The sequence below is a fragment of the Trachurus japonicus genome, chromosome 23 (genome assembly GCF_045865225.1).
Source record: "Trachurus japonicus isolate A0001 chromosome 23, Traja_1.0".
Lineage (NCBI taxonomy): Eukaryota > Metazoa > Chordata > Actinopteri > Carangiformes > Carangidae > Trachurus > Trachurus japonicus.
Window position 1 is genome coordinate 880001 of NC_140929.1, and position 17361 is coordinate 897361.

The following is a 17361-nucleotide window of genomic DNA, read 5'->3' on the forward strand; positions in this document are numbered from 1 at the left end:
ATAACACAACGTTACCACACAGAGTTGTTTTAGAGGGAAATACAGAGACTGATGATGAAAAACTGTCCCTGAAGGCAACGTGCATCAGCGGTTTTACATGAATTTCCCTCTAAAACAACTCTGTGTGGTAACGTTGTGTTATTATCTCATAGCGTGGTGAATGTGCAGCTCACAACTTGTCCACCAGAGCGTTGTGGAGTTGTTGGATTGTGTATTTGATGAGTTTGATGATGAGGGAAACCAAAGAAATCCCATAATGAGCCTCCGTAGCGTAGCTCTGAGCAGCTCACGGCTCTGCTCCGCCGTTCTAAAAACAGCTTGCACCGACAATTAAAGGTAACGAACCTACTGCTATGACTATAGGGATTATGGTGATGGGCCAATTTGACTAAATGTTGAACTATCCCTTTGAATAATAAATATTTTAACAGGGCGTAGGAATTCAATCAAATCAAATCAATGTGAGAGTGACATCACTGTGTGTGTGTGTCTGTGTGTGTGTGTGTGTGTGTGTGTGTGTGTGTGTGTGTGTGTGTGTAGGGCTACAAACACGGTAAGGAGTACATCGCCACCCAGGGTCCGCTGCCCGAGACCAGGAACGACTTCTGGAGGATGGTGCTGCAGCAGAAGTCTCCCATCGTCGTCATGCTGACTCAGTGCAACGAGCGCCGCCGGGTCGGTCCCTCCCGTCGCCATGGAAACAGGCTGCACCACTGTGTAAATGTGTGTGTGTGTCACTAACAGCTGATGTGTGTGTGTGTGTGTGTGTTTGTGTTGCCAGGTGAAGTGTGACCACTACTGGCCGTTCACCGACGAGCCGGTCATGTACGGAGAGATCAGCGTGGAGATGATGTCCGAGTCCGAGTCCACCGAGTGGACCGTCAGGAAGTTCAGGCTGGGATACGTGAGTCATCAATACCTCATCAATACCTCTGCAATACCTCATCAATACCTCATCAATACCTCATCAATACAAAGTCAAAGTCAAAGTGTCTTTATTTGTCCCAAAAAGGGAAAAATGATTTGCAGCCAGGAAGATCCACACATTCCAACACATACACAAATAGACAACACCAGATAACATGTAACATATAACATATCATGGGCAGATTAAAAGGACCTACTGCAAGATAAAATATGATTAAAAAGTGCCAATAATGTACACTGTACAAACAAATAAATGATAAACAGCAAGGGGCTAAAGTACAAATGCAACAGGTTACAACTACAACGTACTACAGAGCTGCAACTAATGATTATTGTCATTATCGATTAATCTGTTGATTATTTAAACGATTAATCAATTAGATGTTTGGTCAATAAAATGTTAAATGTCTTTCAACCCATCAATCGTCCTCAAATGTCTTGTTTTGTCCACAAACCTAAGAGAGACTCAGTTTATTGTCATAAAGGAACAAAGAAACCAGAAATATTCACATTGAAGAAGCTGGAATCATATGGAGCTCCATCTGTGTTTTTATTATTTAATAAAAAAAAAAAGTTCATTTAAACAAAAAAGATATTTTCAATCAAAACAAACTTCACTTCAATCAAAAAAAAAGAGTGTTTGAATGCAAAAAAATATTTGAGACCCAAAAAAATTGCATTTGAACGCTTACCTTCTTTGATTGAAAAGGTTTTTTTGTTTAAATCAACTTTCTTTTAATTGAATAATAAAGACAAAAAAAAAAAGTCTCAAACAGACTCCGGTCTCCTGTATTTATTTTGCATTCAAACACATTCATTTTTTTATTTAAGTGAAGTTTGTTTTTTGATTGAATAATAACGACACAGATGTAGCTCCATAAAATCAGAACTTTTTAAAAATTTGTATTAATTTAAAGGGACAACGAGGAGTTTTGTAAAAGCGAAGTGTTTCCTCACTACATTTATGAGCCTCCGCACCGTGAAATTCTTTGACCGGCGCAAGACAGACTCATGTTTTCATTCATCAAGAATTAAAGTCAGAGGTTGGAAGACGATCACATACCGTCGTAGTTCCCACCATAAACGGAGATTCATACGGCGGCGTTATTCTCATGACTCGCCACGAAACCGAAAGTAAAGAAACGCTGGTCGGCTCGCCCAGCATTTCCACCACCACTAATAATAACAAAATAACCACAGAGACAAAACCATAGATTTATCTAAAATGGACCATTAACAAGTGGTAACGGAGATTCATCCACATTAATATCAGACTTTTTATAACCAAATAGAAACTCCTCGTTGTCCCTTTAATAATTGATTATTGTTTGATTAATCGATTGATTGTTGCAGCTGAACCTCAACACTGTGTCAGACCAGCGTGTGTGTGTGTCTCTGTGTGTGTGTGTGTGTGTGTGTCTCTCTGTGTGTGTGTGTGTGCAGGCTGATGAGTCTCAGGACGTGCTCCACCTGAACTACACCTCGTGGCCCGACCACGGCGTTCCGACCGTCAACGCCATCGAGAGCATCCTGCAGTTCGTCCACATCGTCCGGCAGCAGGCGCACCGCACCAAGGACCCCATCGTGGTCCACTGCAGGTCGGTGATGTCACAGTGATGTCACAGTGATGTCACAGTGATGTCACAGTGATGTCATAGTGATGTCACAGTGATGTGTAATCTTACTCCATGGTCTTTGGTACAAAACATGACCTAAAAATGCAACCTAATAACTTAATAATAACATGTAATGATGGTGTGAATCTGCATCGAGTTGTTGAACAGTTCAAATATCTAGGGTTATGGCTGGACTCAGAACTTACTGTCAAACCTCATATCGACTTTTATTCTTCGTAAAATCAACTGTGGTATCAGTGTTTTATTTCGATCCAAGAACTGTTTTACACTTAAAGGGATAGTATCTTTTTTTTTTTTAAAGTGTGGTTGTATGATCTCCAAATAGCCCCTAAGTACTTTAATTGCAGTAGAAGACTCTCTGCACTCCTCCCGTTAGCAACGCCAGCCCATAATAGCCCTGCCCAGAGATTTACAACATACAGTGTTGTGAACAGACCCAAAGAAACGGCCTATTTTCACGGCCTAAAAGAGGTTTTACCTGAAAATAAATACACAGTTCCATTGTTCACTATAATATAATTTTTTCCAGCCCTTCAAAGTTCAGGAAAAACACAGTTTTTATTTGGACCGAACCAACTGCTGATCGGCGGGCGCTAACCCTGGGCGGAGGGATACGTGAGTTGGTTAGGTCCAAATAAAAACAGTGTTTTTCCTGCACTTTGAAGGGCTGGAAAAAATTATATTATAGCGTTAAATTGCACATGTTTCAGATGATGTTCTATACGGAAGCCGAGAACGGCCACGTCCATAATATTTTTTTTATTATCGTTTTCTCGTGATAACGACTTATTATTTCGTTATCTCGAGATAACAAAGTCCGTTTTCTCGTGATAACGAATTAATTTATTTCGTTATCTCGAGATAACAAAGACCGTTTTCTCGTGATAACGAAATAATCATAGAATGTGTCGTTGACATGGTTGCCTAGCAACATGTTTCCCCGGTGCAATCGCTTCTGTTTACGGGGTTAATATAATCAAAGACGGTTTATATAATACATCCATGGGCTGGTTAGCCGCTGTATGTTCGTAGCAGGAGGCTACTAAAGCGAGTCTGTTGGAAACACTACACATCTACAGATCTAACGTAACAGAAGAGATGTTTTTCGTGGGATAATTGCCCAAAACCATGTGTAGAACTCAAATCAGTGAGCTGATTAATGTGATCACATCATCCTGATTTCAGCCTTCAAGAGCTGCCACTAACGTTAGTCTGCTCTGAGGAGCTGTCAACAATGAAGTACCGGTAAGTTACACTTAACGTTAGTTTGTTGACTGAGCTGGGTTTATTTAAGGGGCTACAGGTTAGCATAAACACATGAGAGTAGACTACGTTATGGCAGCTCCAGCTAAGGTAATGTTAGCTAGTTGCTGCTCAGATAAAGCTCATGAACACTGCTGTCTTGCCAAATTAACATTAGCCTACATGTCAGTGGTCGCAGGCAACAGGTGTCTGATGGTTGGAGATAAGGTTGTGATTTCTGACAGCAGCAGCAGCCAGTAGCTAACGTTAGCTTAGCTGAAACAGGATAGATGGGACCACCGGCCGGTAGCCCCTTAAATAAACCCAGCACAGTGACGTTATACAAACTAACGTGAAGTGTAACTTACTGGTAAGTTATTGTTGACAGCTGGTGTGGACAATAATCACACCAGTGAGTAGGCTAGAGTAGAAAAGTTAACTGCCCCATGCTCGAGCTGAACAGTAGCCTTCTGTTGCTAGGCAACCATGTCAACGACACATTCTATGATTATTTCGTTATCACGAGAAAATGGACTTTGTTATCTCGAGATAACGAAATAATAAGTCGTTATCACGAGAAAACGGTAATAAAAAAAATGTATACGGACCTGGCCGTTCTCGGCTTCCGTAGTTCTACACTGCAAAAAATCAAATATCTTACCAAGAATATTTGTCTTATTTTTAGTCAAAATGTAATTTCTAGTCAAAACAAATCTCATTCTACTTAAAATAAGACTCATCACATTAAAAAGCAGCTTGTTTTTAGACACTTTTTACTTCTTTCAAGCAGATTTTCACTTAAAATAATCTGATAGTGGAGCAAGTTTTTCTTCCTTATTACAAGCACAAAAACTTGTTTTCACTGGCAGATTTTTCTACTTATTTAAAGTGAAAATTAGTTTGAAACAAGTGAAAATGATCTAAAAACAAGTTAATTTTTAGGTGATGAGTCTTATTTTAAGTGAAAAGAGATTAGTTTTGATTAGAAATGAGACATTTTGACAAGAAATAAGACAAATATTCTTGGAAAGATTTTGAGTTTTTGCAGTGTATCAATATTATCTGTAACACACTTTACTAGGCTACTGCTGTGGCCATCAAGAGGTTGTTCTTATTCTTTTACTCATTTCTTTTATGTTTGTGATGATGTCTGTTGTCTTTGTTGTCGTATGTCTGTAGATTGTTGATTGTGTTTTGTCCCTTTTTTTTGGTTGTAATGTATTTTAGGATTCCTCTCAAGGGGTTTATCCTGTTAAATAAAGTTTCTGAATGAAGTGTTGCTGCTGTGTGTGTCCTCAGTGCGGGCGTGGGCCGGACCGGGACCTTCATCGCTCTGGACCGCCTCATGCAGCACATCCGGGAGCACGAGTTCGCCGACATCCTGGGGATGGTGTCGGAGATGAGGTCACACCGTCTGTCCATGGTGCAGACCGAGGTGAGGACGGGCGCCGTCATGTCCCATCATGCATCAGTGGTGCCTTCAGGGACTGAGCGTGCTGCTTGCTGCCCAAAACCTTCAGATTCCTTCTTTTAGACCTAAAATGTTAGGAACATACAGCCCTGAGTTGAATTTGCCCGGAATTGCCCTTTAAACGATTAATCGATACGTTTTTTTTTCAAAGGAGGTTAAATCGATAAGTTGTTTGGCAGGGGTGGAAAGTAACTAGTTACATTTACTCAAGTTACTGTAATTAAGTAGCTTTTTTGTGTACTTGTACTTTTTTGAGTAATTTTTAAAATCAGTACTTTTACTTTTACTTGAGTACATATTGTTGGAAGAAATTTACTTAGTTACATTTTAAATAGCTTAAGTTACAAAGTAAAAAATATATTACTCTGTGTGGGTTGTCAAAAGTAGCTACGCCGCTGCCGCCTCTCTCACAGACGCACACAGCAGCAGCAGGCAGGTCATCTATGCAGGCAGGTACACACCTCTTTCCCCCTCACCGCTACGTGAGTTTGTGCATAACAGGGCTCGTCGCTATGTTGTCGTCTTATATTAGCCATTAGCCACAGCTAGCGGTTAAAAGCTGACGTTAATGATTAAAGACAACGTTATCAGGCATGTCCATCTATTCGGCTACGTTTATGGTGACCGTGCCAGACACACCGGGGCTGAAGGCCGGACCGGCGGTCCGTTGAGTTAAATGTAGGAGCCCAGTCAGATCCATGGCCATGCTCAGAGGAACAGACAAGCAGCCCCCTGCTTCAGAGCAGTTACAGTAAAGAGGCAAGAGAGAGAGAACCTACAGTAAACCCCCCCCCCCCCCCTCCTCCTCCTCCTCCTTGAGAGCAGACAGGAAAGACAGTAAAAAAAACAGGTGTGTGTGAGTGAAAGAGGGAGAGAGAGATTTTTCTTTTCTTTTTTTATCCGTATTGAAAATGGTATTGAGTATCGAATATTTTCCTTAATATCGATATTGAGTTGAAAATGTTAGTATCATGATCATGATGGTGACAACCTTAGTGCCAGTAACTGTAACTGTCCATCTGATTGGCTCTGGACAACTGCAGTGTCAGAAGGTCAGAATCAAGTTGGTGCCACAGGAGCTAAAAGATGATGGAGACCAGTGTGTTGATGGAGAAGGGACAAATTTGAAACACAGAGACATGCACGGAGAATGTGAGGCCAATCTCTGGCCATTATACCCCCCCCCCCCCCCCCCCCCAAAAAAAATAAAAAAGTAACTAAGTAACTTTTACTCTGAGTAAATTTTAAATGAACTACTTTTTACTTTTACTTGAGTAGATTTTTACACCAGTACTTTTACTTTTACTTGAGTAAAATTTCATCAAGGTAACTGTACTTTTACTTGAGTAGATTTTTTTGGTACTCTTTCCACCCCTGTTGTTTGGTCAATAAAATGTTGAGACGACATCGTCCTCAAATGTCTTGTTTTGTCCACAAACCAAAGAGACTCAGTTTATTGTCATAAAGGAACAAAGAAACCAGAAATATTCACATTTAAGAAGCTGGAATCATATGGAGCTCCATCTGTGTCTTTATTATTCAATCAAAACAAAAAAGTTGATTTAGACAGAAAGGATATTTTCAATCAAAACAAACTTCACTTCAATCAAAAAAAAAGTGTTTGAATGAAAATAAAATATTTGAGACCCAAAAAATTGCATCTGAACCCTTTTCTTCTTTGATTTAAAAGGTATTTTTGATTGAAGTGAGTTTATTATTTGATTGAAAATATCTTTTTTTGGTTTAAATCAACTTTTTTTCCAGATTGAATGATAAAGACAAAAAAAAAACAAAGTCTCAGACGCTGCTCTCCTGTATTTTTTTTGCATTCAAACACTTTTTTTTATTGAAGTGAAGTTTGTTTTGATTGAAAATATATTTTTTGTTCAAATCAACTGTTTTTTTTAATTGAATAATAAAGACACAAATGTAGCTCCATAAAATCTGAACTTTTAATAACTGAGCTGTGGTTGTGGTTGTCGTTAAAGGAGCAGTACGTGTTCATCCACCAGTGCGTCCTGCTGATGTGGCAGAAGAAGAAGCAGCAGTCCATCACCTCCGACGTCATCTACGAGAACGCCAGCAAGACATAAGAGGCCACGCCTCCACGTGAGTCACGGAGCTGCAGCTGTTCAACTGGTTTCATCTGGATCAAAGTGATCTGGATGTTTAAATCCCTCGTTTCATCCAGGATCACGTAATCCTGAGTGTTAAAGGGATAGTTCAACATTTAGTCAAACTGGCCCATTGCCATAATCCCTATAGTCATAGCAATAGGTTCGTTACCTTTAATTGTCGGTGCAAGCTATTTTTAGAACGGCGGAGCAGAGCCGTGAGCTGCTCAGAGCTACGCTACGGAGGCTCATTATGGGATTTCTTGGTTTCAAACTCATCAAACTCATCAAATACACAATCCAACAACTCCACAACGCTCTGGTGGACAAGTTGTGAGCTGCACATTCACCACGCTATGAGATAATAACACAACGTTACCACACAGAGTTGTTTTAGAGGGAAATACAGAGACTGTTGATGAAAAACTGTCCCTGAAGGCAACGTGCATCAGAGGTTTTGCATGAATTTCCCTCTACAACAACTCTGTGTGGTAACGTTGTGTTATTATCTCATAGCGTGGTGAATGTGCAGCTCACAACTTGTCCACCAGAGCGTTGTGGAGTTGTTGGATTGTGTATTTGATGAGTTTGATGATGAGGGAAACCAAGAAATCCCATAATGAGCCTCCGTAGCGTAGCTCTGAGCAGCTCACGGCTCTGCTCCGCCGTCCTAAAAATAGCTTGCACCGACAATTAAAGGTAACGAACCTACTGCTATGACTATAGGGGTTATGGTGATGGGCCAGTTTGATAAAATCGCAGAGGTTCTAGCATCTCCCTGCTCCCTGTCTTGCAGGCTGAACTTAACTTCTCCCTGCTCCTTGTCTTGCAGGCTGAACTTAACTTCTCCCTGTTCCTTGTCTTGCAGGCTGAGCTTCAGATCCATCCGACCAACGATCAAACGGACGACGTGGGAGGGAGAGAACCAGTTTTTCCTTTGACCCGGGGGGAGATTCTGCCTTAAGGAGCGTTCACTGACCCCCCGCCGCTCCGCTCCGCCTCCGCCTCCACCGCTCCTCTGACCTGGACCCGCTCACGTCGTCGGCGCGGAGTGGGAGGAGCTTCCACCGGCGCCGTCTGCTGATTGGACGTCTGCCTGCGTCGAGTCCGTGTCCGTCCTCCTTCAGACCAGACGACAAGCGGGTTGAGCCGAGTCGGCGGCAGCTCCTCGTTTTCTTTTCTGTTTTTAATCTCAGGAGCTGAAAAACCAGCAAACACACACACACACACACACACACACAGACACACACACACACACACACACACACACACACACACACACAGACACACACACACTCCTCCACCCCCCCCCCACTGGATGAGCCCCTCCCCCTCGTGTGCAGCTGTCCTGGTCGTGACTCCTCACTGCAAAAACTCAATATCTCACCAAGAATATTTGTCTTATTTCTAGTCAAAACAAGTCTCATTCTACTTAAAATAAGACTCATCACATTAAAAAGCAGCTTGTTTTTAGACACTTTTTACTTCTTTCAAGCAGATTTTCACTTGAAATAAGTAGAAAAATCTGATAGTTTTTCTTTCTTATTACAAGCACGAAAAACTTGCTTTGACTGGCAGATTTTTCTACTTATTTCAAGTGAAAATTAGTTTGAAACAAGTGAAAATGATCTAAAAACAAGTTCATTTTTAGGTGATGAGTCTTATTTTGAGTGGAAAGAGATTAGTTTTGACTAGAAATGAGACATTTTGACAAGAAATAAGACAAATATTCTTGGTAAGATGTTGAGTTTTTGCAGTGCTCCCACTGCCAACGCACCAATCACTGGACTCAACACAACTCTTCGATTATTATTATTCCTATTAGAGCTCCAGCAGCGCTAACGTGCTAACGTGCTAACCAGGACGGCTGCACAGGACGCCGCCGCCGCCGCTGACTCCGCCCACCTGCAGCGTCGCCTGAAGATCATTGGACCAACGATGAGCACAAAGTTTCAAGTCTGGACGCCGCGGCAACGGCGACGCTGCTTTTTAACCGACTCGTTATTCGCTGTTTTTTAACCTAAACACTAAAAAAACGACTAAACTGTTTCCTGTGGAGGAACTTCCTGTTTCCTGTTTCCTGTTTCCTGCTGAAGGCGCCGTCGGACGTCGTCGTCGTCGTCGTGGTGATGAAAAACTAAAATCGCCTTTTAAGACTGAACTCACTGAAGGTTTCGGATCAAAGCAGCAGCAGAAGACGACGACGACGGCGACGACGCTCCTTTGTCCCGGTGTCACTGAACGCATCAACATGTTTTTATTCCGTCGAACACGTGAATGTTGCTGCGCTGCACAAACAAACAGACGACAGGTCGGACCGCTGCCGGCCAATCAGCAGAGACGAGCGACATCATCACCTGAGACAAACAAACACACATATCTGCTCATCATATCTCACTGAGTGGGCGGAGCCTATCAGAGCCAATCAGAGCCAATCAGGGCCAATCAGGGCCAATCAGAGCCAATCAGAGCCCAGACATCAACATATCATCATCATGTGAACAATTAATATCAAACTGAAGAGAAAAGAAATGTTTCACTGTAAAACACTGAGTTTGTTCCAGCGCCCTCATTAATATAATAATAATAATAATGTCGGAACAAAATCAGTGTTTGGCTTCATCAGAGTTTACACTGGGCTGTTTGGCCCCCTAGTGACTCCTAGTGGCCCATGGTGGCTTCTAGTGGCTCCCAGTGGCTCATTGTGGCCCATGGTAGCTCCTGGTGGCTCCTGGTGGCTCCTAGTGGCCCACGGTGGCCCATGGTAGCTCCTAGTGGCCCATTGTGGCCCATGGTGGCTCCTAGTAGCTCCTAGTGGCTCCTAGTGGCTCCTGGTGGCTCCTAGTAGCTCCTAGTGGCCCATTGTGGCCCATGGTGGCTCCTAGTGGCCCCTGGTGGCTCCTAGTAGCTCCCAGTAGCTCCTAGTGGCCCATTGTGGCCCATGGTAGCTCCTGGTGGCTCCTAGTGGCCCATGGTGGCTCCTAGTGGCCCACGGTGGCCCATGGTAGCTTCTAGTGGCCCATGGTGGCTCCTAGTAGCCCATGGTGGCTCCTAGTGGCCCATTGTGGTCCATGGTGGCTCCTAGTGGCCCATTGTGGCCCATGGTGGCTCCTAGTGGCCCATTGTGGCTCCTAGTGGCTCCTAGTGGCCCATGGTGGCTCCTAGTAGCTCCTAGTGGCCCATGGTGGCTCCTAGTAGCTCCTGGTGGCCCATTATGGCCAATTGTGGCCCATAGTGGCTCCTAGTAGCTCCTAGTGGCCCATGGTGGCTCCTAGTAGCTCCTGGTGGCCCCTAGTGGCCCATTGTGGCTCCTAGTAGCTCCTAGTGGCCCATGGTGGCTCCTAGTGGCCCATTATGGCCAATTGTGGCCCATTGTGGCCCATGGTGGCTCCTAGTAGCTCCTAGTGGCCCATGGTGGCCCATTTCGGCCAATTGTGGCCCATAGTGGCTCCTAGTAGCTCCTAGTGGCCCCTGGTGGCCCATTGTGGCCCCTGGTGGCTCCTGATCTGAGCCCAGCTCCTGATCTCACGACGTCTGTACAGAAACAGTCGTGAGTCGTTCGTCTTCATATCAAAGTTAATTAACGATCATTTGTCGTTTTTCATTTTTTACTGAAGGTTTGAAAGAAAAAACAAACAAAACTCACATCTGAGGAGAATGTTACTGACGGACGAGTGGTCGACCTTTGACCTTCTACACAGACAGGATGGACAGGGTGTCGTCAAAATAAGAGCACCAGAGTCTGACAGTGTTAAATCCACTTCCTGTGTTTGATGAACTTAATTAATGAATCAGTTCTGAGTTGATTCAGTGAACAAACTGAGTTTATGTTCATAGAAACAACAGATCAAAGATCAATTACATGAAATATCAACGACACTTTTATAAGAAATACAGTAAATGAAGATTTAAAGTATTTGCACTGATAGAATTTAGATTTTAATCAAAAACGTTTTTACAAAAGTAAACTTCTATCAAACACAAAACCAGTTTGAAACCAGTTTAGAATCTGAACTTTCAGATTTTATAAAGTGTTTTATTATTTTGACGACAGCTCGTTTCTGATCTGTAGAAAAGTTCACGAATGTTTGTAACGAAGTGAAACGATTCGTCCTCGCTGCCTTGAGGTTCAAACACCTGAAGTCTGTACCTGTTCTCCGTCCGGGCCCCCCGCTGGGCCCCCCAGGTGTGGCTTCATCAGACGTACTGTACATATTAATGAATTAATTCCTGCTTCTGGTTTCTACTCGTCATGACTAAGTGGTTTCTTGTGGACAAGTTGCTTTAGTTTGTTGTTTTTCAGTCGTTGTGTGAATCTTCGTTTCTGAGCCTGAAGCTTCGGACCAACGCACGTTAGAAACTCTGAGTCTGTGGCAGAAAAACTCACTTTGGTTCAACTGTAAAAAAAAAATAAAATAGAATAAAAAAAAAACAATAAAAAAATAAAACCTAGAAACAGTAGAAAAAGTAGAGACAGTGAGAAGCTGCAGACGAAGAGCCGAGCACCGTCACTGCTACAGATCTTCTCTCCGTGTTGTCGACTGTTCGTCATTGGTGCCATTTATTGTGTCACTTCCTGTTCCTGATGAGCTCGTCATCGTCACAGTTTTAATGTGTGTGTGTTGGAACAAATAAAATGTTGCAGTTTAAAACCTGTCGTCTCCACTTTCTACACAACACTCACATGGTGTATGAATATTAAAGGGATAGTATCATTTTTTTTAAAGTGGGGTTGTATGATCTACAAATAGCCCCTAAGTACTTTAATTGCAGTAGAAGACTCTCTGCACTCCTCCCGTTAGCAACGCCAGCCCATAATAGCCCTGCCCAGAGATTTACAACATACAGTGTTGTGAACAGACCCAAAGAAACGGCCTATTTTCACGGCCTAAAAGAGGTTTTACCTGAAAAAAAATACACAGTTCCATTGTTCGCTATAATATAATTTTTTCCAGCCCTTCAAAGTGCAGGAAAAACTTTTTTATTTGGATCTAACCAACTCGCGTATCCCTCCGCCCAGGGTTAGCGCCCGCCGATCAGCAGTTGGTTAGAGTTGTAGAGAGTCTTCTACTGCAATTAAAGTACTTAGGGGCTATTTGTAGATCATACAACCCCACTTTTAAAAAATGCTACTATCCCTTTAATGTGTTTATATTGATGCCAATTATTAAAAACAGACGATGTCAGAGATAAACTAAAATCAAAACAACTCATGACCTCGTCTCAGAACTTTATTCTCAATCTTTAGCTTAGAATAACAGATTTATAGGCTATATATTTAAATAAGTTTTCTTAAAAAAAATTTTTAAAAACTGATTCTGAGAATTATGACATCATCACCTTATTATAAATTCAGGACAAAGAGGTTTTAGTTCTTCCAAATTAGAGAAACATTTTTTTCCAACGAGAACTTTTCTAGTTTTAAATCTTCAAATCCTTTCTCATTTAGTCAGGATTTTCATTATTGATATGATTATTATTACATGAATTAGAGTCAGAGGAACAATAATAATATTTGAGTTAAATTGACTGAACCTGTGAAACAGAAGAAACAGGAAATGGACTCAGTGGTTTTCTTATTAAATGTTTTTTATTGCAGAACGAGCAGATTTAATGGAAAAAGGCACCAATGAAAACTATTCACATACAAATGCTTCTGTCTGATTGGCTGCTACAACAGTTCACTAAATAACTTAATCAGCGTTTCTCATTAGCGTCGTTAATCCCTTCAGAATAAAAGCTCCATGTTTCCAGTGTGCGAGTGGAAAACTGATCATCAATAATCATCAATACAATCAATGCCACAGTGAGAACGAACGGATCGTATAGAATCAGTACATACAGAGTTCATGTAGAAGATGTTCACTGTAAACTCTCAGGTGGCGTCGGTTCATGACCAGCACGAACTCGCCACCTGCTCCACTTCACGCTCTTTTTATCTTTAAAGGGATAGTTCACCCAAAATTCAAATTTCACTCATGTGGACTAAGGGCTGGGAGAAGTTTCAGAGTCCTCCGTGGCTTCTCTGAGTTACAGGGGGTCTCGGCGTAGCAGTGCATGTCCATATAACGGTTGCAAATGGATACCAACTGTCTTCGTAACAAAAAGACACACCAAAAAACATCCAGATACCTCCATGCTGCTCGTATGTAATGTCCGTCTTGCCCCAACATGAGAAATTGTTCCGAAAAAAATTAAATAAGTCTATGTTTTAAGCTTGTTTGTAGCGGAAGCTCCCAGTGTTGCATTGACACAGGAAGAGCAGTGAACTGAATCACTGGGAGCTTCCGCTTTAAACAAGCTTAAAACATAGACTTATTTAATTTTTTTCGGAACAATTTCTCATGTCGGGGCTTCAATACAAGAGGGACATTACAGACGAGCAGCATGGAGGTATTTGGATGTTTTTTGGTGTGTCTTTTTGTTTCAAAGAAAAGTGGTATCCATTTGCAACTGTTATATGGACATGCACTGCTACGCCGAGACCGAAATTTCAATTTTTGAGTGAACTATCCCTTTAAATCACTGTTTCTGTCACTTCCTGCTGGTTTTTCCACATTAAAAGCCTCAAGGGAAAGAGAGCAATTATTCCCTTTGAGCCCCCCTGCAGGACTTTTATTATGAAAACACCAGAGCAGGAAGTAGCTAGATCTCGGGGACAGAAACAGGGCGGAGTCTCGACAGAAGAAGAGAATTTACAGAAACGACCAGATTCTGATTTTATGAATCAACTTTTTTTCATTCTGATGAAAATTTGACAAAGTTTTTGTTTTGGTTTTATGACATGAAAAACAAACAAGTTCAAAAGTTTGGCTCCAAATTTAGTTTGAACAGCGAGTCAGAGCACATTCACGTCGGACAACTTTTGACCTATTTAAAAACCACTGAACTGATCCCGAACCAGTTGAGAAACGTCTACGTTTTATTATTGTGCAAAGATGCCGATCGATAATCTATCATCAGTTATTGATTCTTTCTGATTGATTGACTAAATCTAAACCACATGAGTCACAAATCACATAAACTTCTTCAGCTCCTGTTGATCAGTTCTATCGTTAACGAGGTTATTAAATAAACTGATCAATATATCTATGAATATTAGCATTCTGTCTCTGGGCTCCAACAATCTGAAATTTACACATAATTATTATTATTTTCTATTAATCAATAATTCAGCTCCTACAACAACATGTTCCACCTGCAGCTCAGTTCGTGTCTCAGTCATCAAACGTCTGGTTTTTACGCTTCTGTGACTTTGTGATGTCACAGAAGTGTTTTATTCTGAAATCTTCTCTGTTTTTATTGGATCTTTCAGAAAACAGTCAGCCAATCAGAAGAGAAGCTCAGAGCCTCCTCTCTTCTGATTGGCCGACACCGATCTCCAGAGAGAAGCTGAGACACAAACTGCTGCTGCTTCTCCTCCTCACGTTAATACTGAGCGGCTTCGCTTTGTACAAACACACCGAGGAGCTCAGCTGAACTTCAGGTGATTCAGCCAAACTTCAGCTGAGCTTTAGGTGAACTTCAGGAGAGCTTCAGCTAAACTTCAGCTAAACTTCAGCTGAACTTCAGATGAACTTCTGGTGAGCTTCAGGAGAACTTCAGCTGAATTTCAGCTAAACTTCAGCTGAACTTCAGGTTAGCTTCAGCTAAACTTCAGCTGAACTTCAGGTGAACCTCAGGTGAACTTCAGCTAAACTTCAGCTAAACTTCAGCTGAGCTTTAGGTGAACTTCAGGAGAGCTTCAGCTAAACTTCAGCTAAACTTCAGCTGAACCTCAGGTGAGCTTCAGATGAACTTCAGCTAAACTTCAGCTGAGCTTCAGGTGAACCTCAGGTGAACTTCAGCTAAACTTCAGCTAAACTTCAGCTGAACTTCAGATGAACTTCTGGTGAGCTTCAGGAGAACTTCAGCTGAATTTCAGCTAAACTTCAGCTGAACTTCAGGTTAGCTTCAGCTAAACTTCAGCTGAACTTCAGGTTAGCTTCAGCTAAACTTCAGATGAACTTCAGCTAAACTTCAGCTGAGCTTCAGCTGAACTTCAGCTGAACTTCAGCTAAACTTCAGCTGAACTTCAGGTTAGCTTCAGCTGAACCTCAGGTGAGCTTCAGATGAACTTCAGCTAAACTTCAGCTGAACTTCAGGTTAGCTTCAGCTGAACCTCAGGTGAGCTTCAGATGAACTTCAGCTAAACTTCAGCTGAGCTTCAGGTGAACCTCAGGTGAACTTCAGCTAAACTTCAGCTGAGCTTTAGGTGAACTTCAGGAGAGCTTCAGCTAAACTTCAGCTGAGCTTCAGATGAACTTCTGGTGAGTTTCAGGAAAACTTCAGCTGAATTTCAGCTAAACTTCAGCTGAACTTCAGGTGAACTTCAGCTAAACTTCAGCTGAGCTTCAGATGAACTTCAGGAAAACTTCAGCTGAACTTCAGCTAAACTTCAGCTGAACTTCAGATGAACTTCTGGTGAGCTTCAGGAGAACTTCAGCTGAATTTCAGCTAAACTTCAGCTGAACTTCAGGTTAGCTTCAGCTAAACTTCAGCTGAACTTCAGGTTAGCTTCAGCTAAACTTCAGCTAAACTTCAGATGAACTTCAGCTAAACTTCAGCTGAGCTTCAGCTGAACTTCAGCTGAACTTCAGCTAAACTTCAGCTGAACTTCAGGTTAGCTTCAGCTGAACCTCAGGTGAGCTTCAGATGAACTTCAGCTAAACTTCAGGTGAGCTTCAGCTGAATTTCAGCTAAACTTCAGGTGAGCTTCAGATGAACTTCAGCTAAACTTCAGCTGAGCTTCAGGTGAACCTCAGGTGAACTTCAGCTAAACTTCAGCTAAACTTCAGCTGAGCTTTAGGTGAACTTCAGGAGAGCTTCAGCTAAACTTCAGCTAAACTTCAGCTGAGCTTCAGATGAACTTCTGGTGAGTTTCAGGAAAACTTCAGCTGAATTTCAGCTAAACTTCAGCTGAACTTCAGGTGAACTTCAGCTAAACTTCAGCTGAGCTTCAGATGAACTTTAGGAGAGCTTCAGCTGAATTTCAGCTAAACTTCAACAGAACTTCAGGTGATTCAGCTCAGCTTCAGCTGAAGTTGAGCTTCAGGTGAACCTCGGGTGAGCTTCAGCTGAGCTTCAGCTAAACTTCAGGTGAGCTTCAGGCAAACATGGCGGCGTGTTCTCTGATCATATCGGACGTCCTCGGCCCTGTCTCTGTCTCTGTTTCTGTTGCTATGGAGACGAGCTGAGGAGTTCCTGCCGCCGCCGCATGATCTCCACGAACTCGGCGTGGTCGGCCGCCGCCTGAGGGTCAGAGGGCGAGAAAACAGCTGCAGATTCACCAATTACAAAACCAAAGGGGGGGAGGGGAGGGTGGGGGAGGGGGGGGCGGGGCCTGGGGAGGGGGCGGGGCCTGAGCAGCTCAGTGGGCGGAGCCTTCGTCAAAAGACTCCACCCCCGAGTCGCAGGTGGTCGCTGCCAGTTTCTCCTGTCGCCTCCTCATGATCTCCTGCAGCTCGGAGCCTGAACTCCTCTGGAGAGAGAACAGAGACAAACAACAACACACAGCTGGTTAGAAAACAAACAAACAAACATGTTGTTGTTGTTGTTGTTGTTGTTGATCTCGGGAGACTCTCGTGAAACCACCATCATCATCATCGTCACCATCATCTTCATCATGATCCACATGTTCTGTTCAAATAGTGAAGGAGTTTTTATTTTTATTTTGTCGGGTACAGAAGTGTTTCCTGTGTGAGGCTCATTGATCAGTTCATGTTATTTAAAGGGATACACCAACATTTATTTTTTTATGTGTCTTGCCTCACTCCCGAGTCCATGACCAGCAGATAGACACCATCCTTTCAACTGTGCGTGCAGTAACAAGGGAGATAGAGCCGTATCGCCGTAATTAGCTTAGCTCAAACACTGGAAGTGTATAGGTAGTGTTAGCCTGCCTCCACCTAAAGTCGCTAATTAGCTTAGC

At 42.5% G+C, this 17361-nt stretch overlaps 2 protein-coding genes and 2 long non-coding RNA genes across 5 annotated transcripts in view; 2 read left to right on the forward strand and 2 right to left on the reverse strand.

Moving 5' to 3' along the window:
* ptpro (protein tyrosine phosphatase receptor type O) overlaps window positions 1-9697 on the forward strand; it is a 98475-nt gene extending 88778 nt beyond the window's left edge. The window contains exons 22-27 of the mRNA XM_085769918.1: window positions 541-675; window positions 782-904; window positions 2371-2525; window positions 5106-5241; window positions 7266-7386; window positions 8260-9697. Of these exons, the coding sequence (XP_085626044.1) occupies window positions 541-675; window positions 782-904; window positions 2371-2525; window positions 5106-5241; window positions 7266-7370 (654 nt within the window). The 3' untranslated portion in view covers window positions 7371-7386; window positions 8260-9697. The remainder of the gene's footprint in view (window positions 1-540; window positions 676-781; window positions 905-2370; window positions 2526-5105; window positions 5242-7265; window positions 7387-8259) is intronic.
* Window positions 9698-14150: 4453 nt separating this feature from the next.
* LOC146962238 (uncharacterized) lies at window positions 14151-15145 on the reverse strand. The gene is made up of 2 exons (XR_015035116.1): window positions 15058-15145; window positions 14151-14861 (listed from the first exon to the last, which is right to left on the reverse strand). It is a non-coding gene; the product is annotated as an uncharacterized LOC146962238 (long non-coding RNA).
* Window positions 14749-16731, forward strand: LOC146962239 (uncharacterized). The gene is made up of 2 exons (XR_015035115.1): window positions 14749-14877; window positions 16530-16731. It is a non-coding gene; the product is annotated as an uncharacterized LOC146962239 (long non-coding RNA).
* The window catches only part of eps8a (EGFR pathway substrate 8a, signaling adaptor), a 76336-nt gene continuing 75697 nt past the window's right edge, over window positions 16723-17361 (reverse strand). The window contains exon 23 of one of the 2 annotated variants that reach the window (XM_085769645.1): window positions 16723-16911. In XM_085769645.1, the coding sequence (XP_085625771.1) occupies window positions 16801-16911 (111 nt within the window). In that variant the 3' untranslated portion in view covers window positions 16723-16800. The remainder of the gene's footprint in view (window positions 16912-17361) is intronic. The other variant, XM_085769646.1, reaches the window with a different exon arrangement.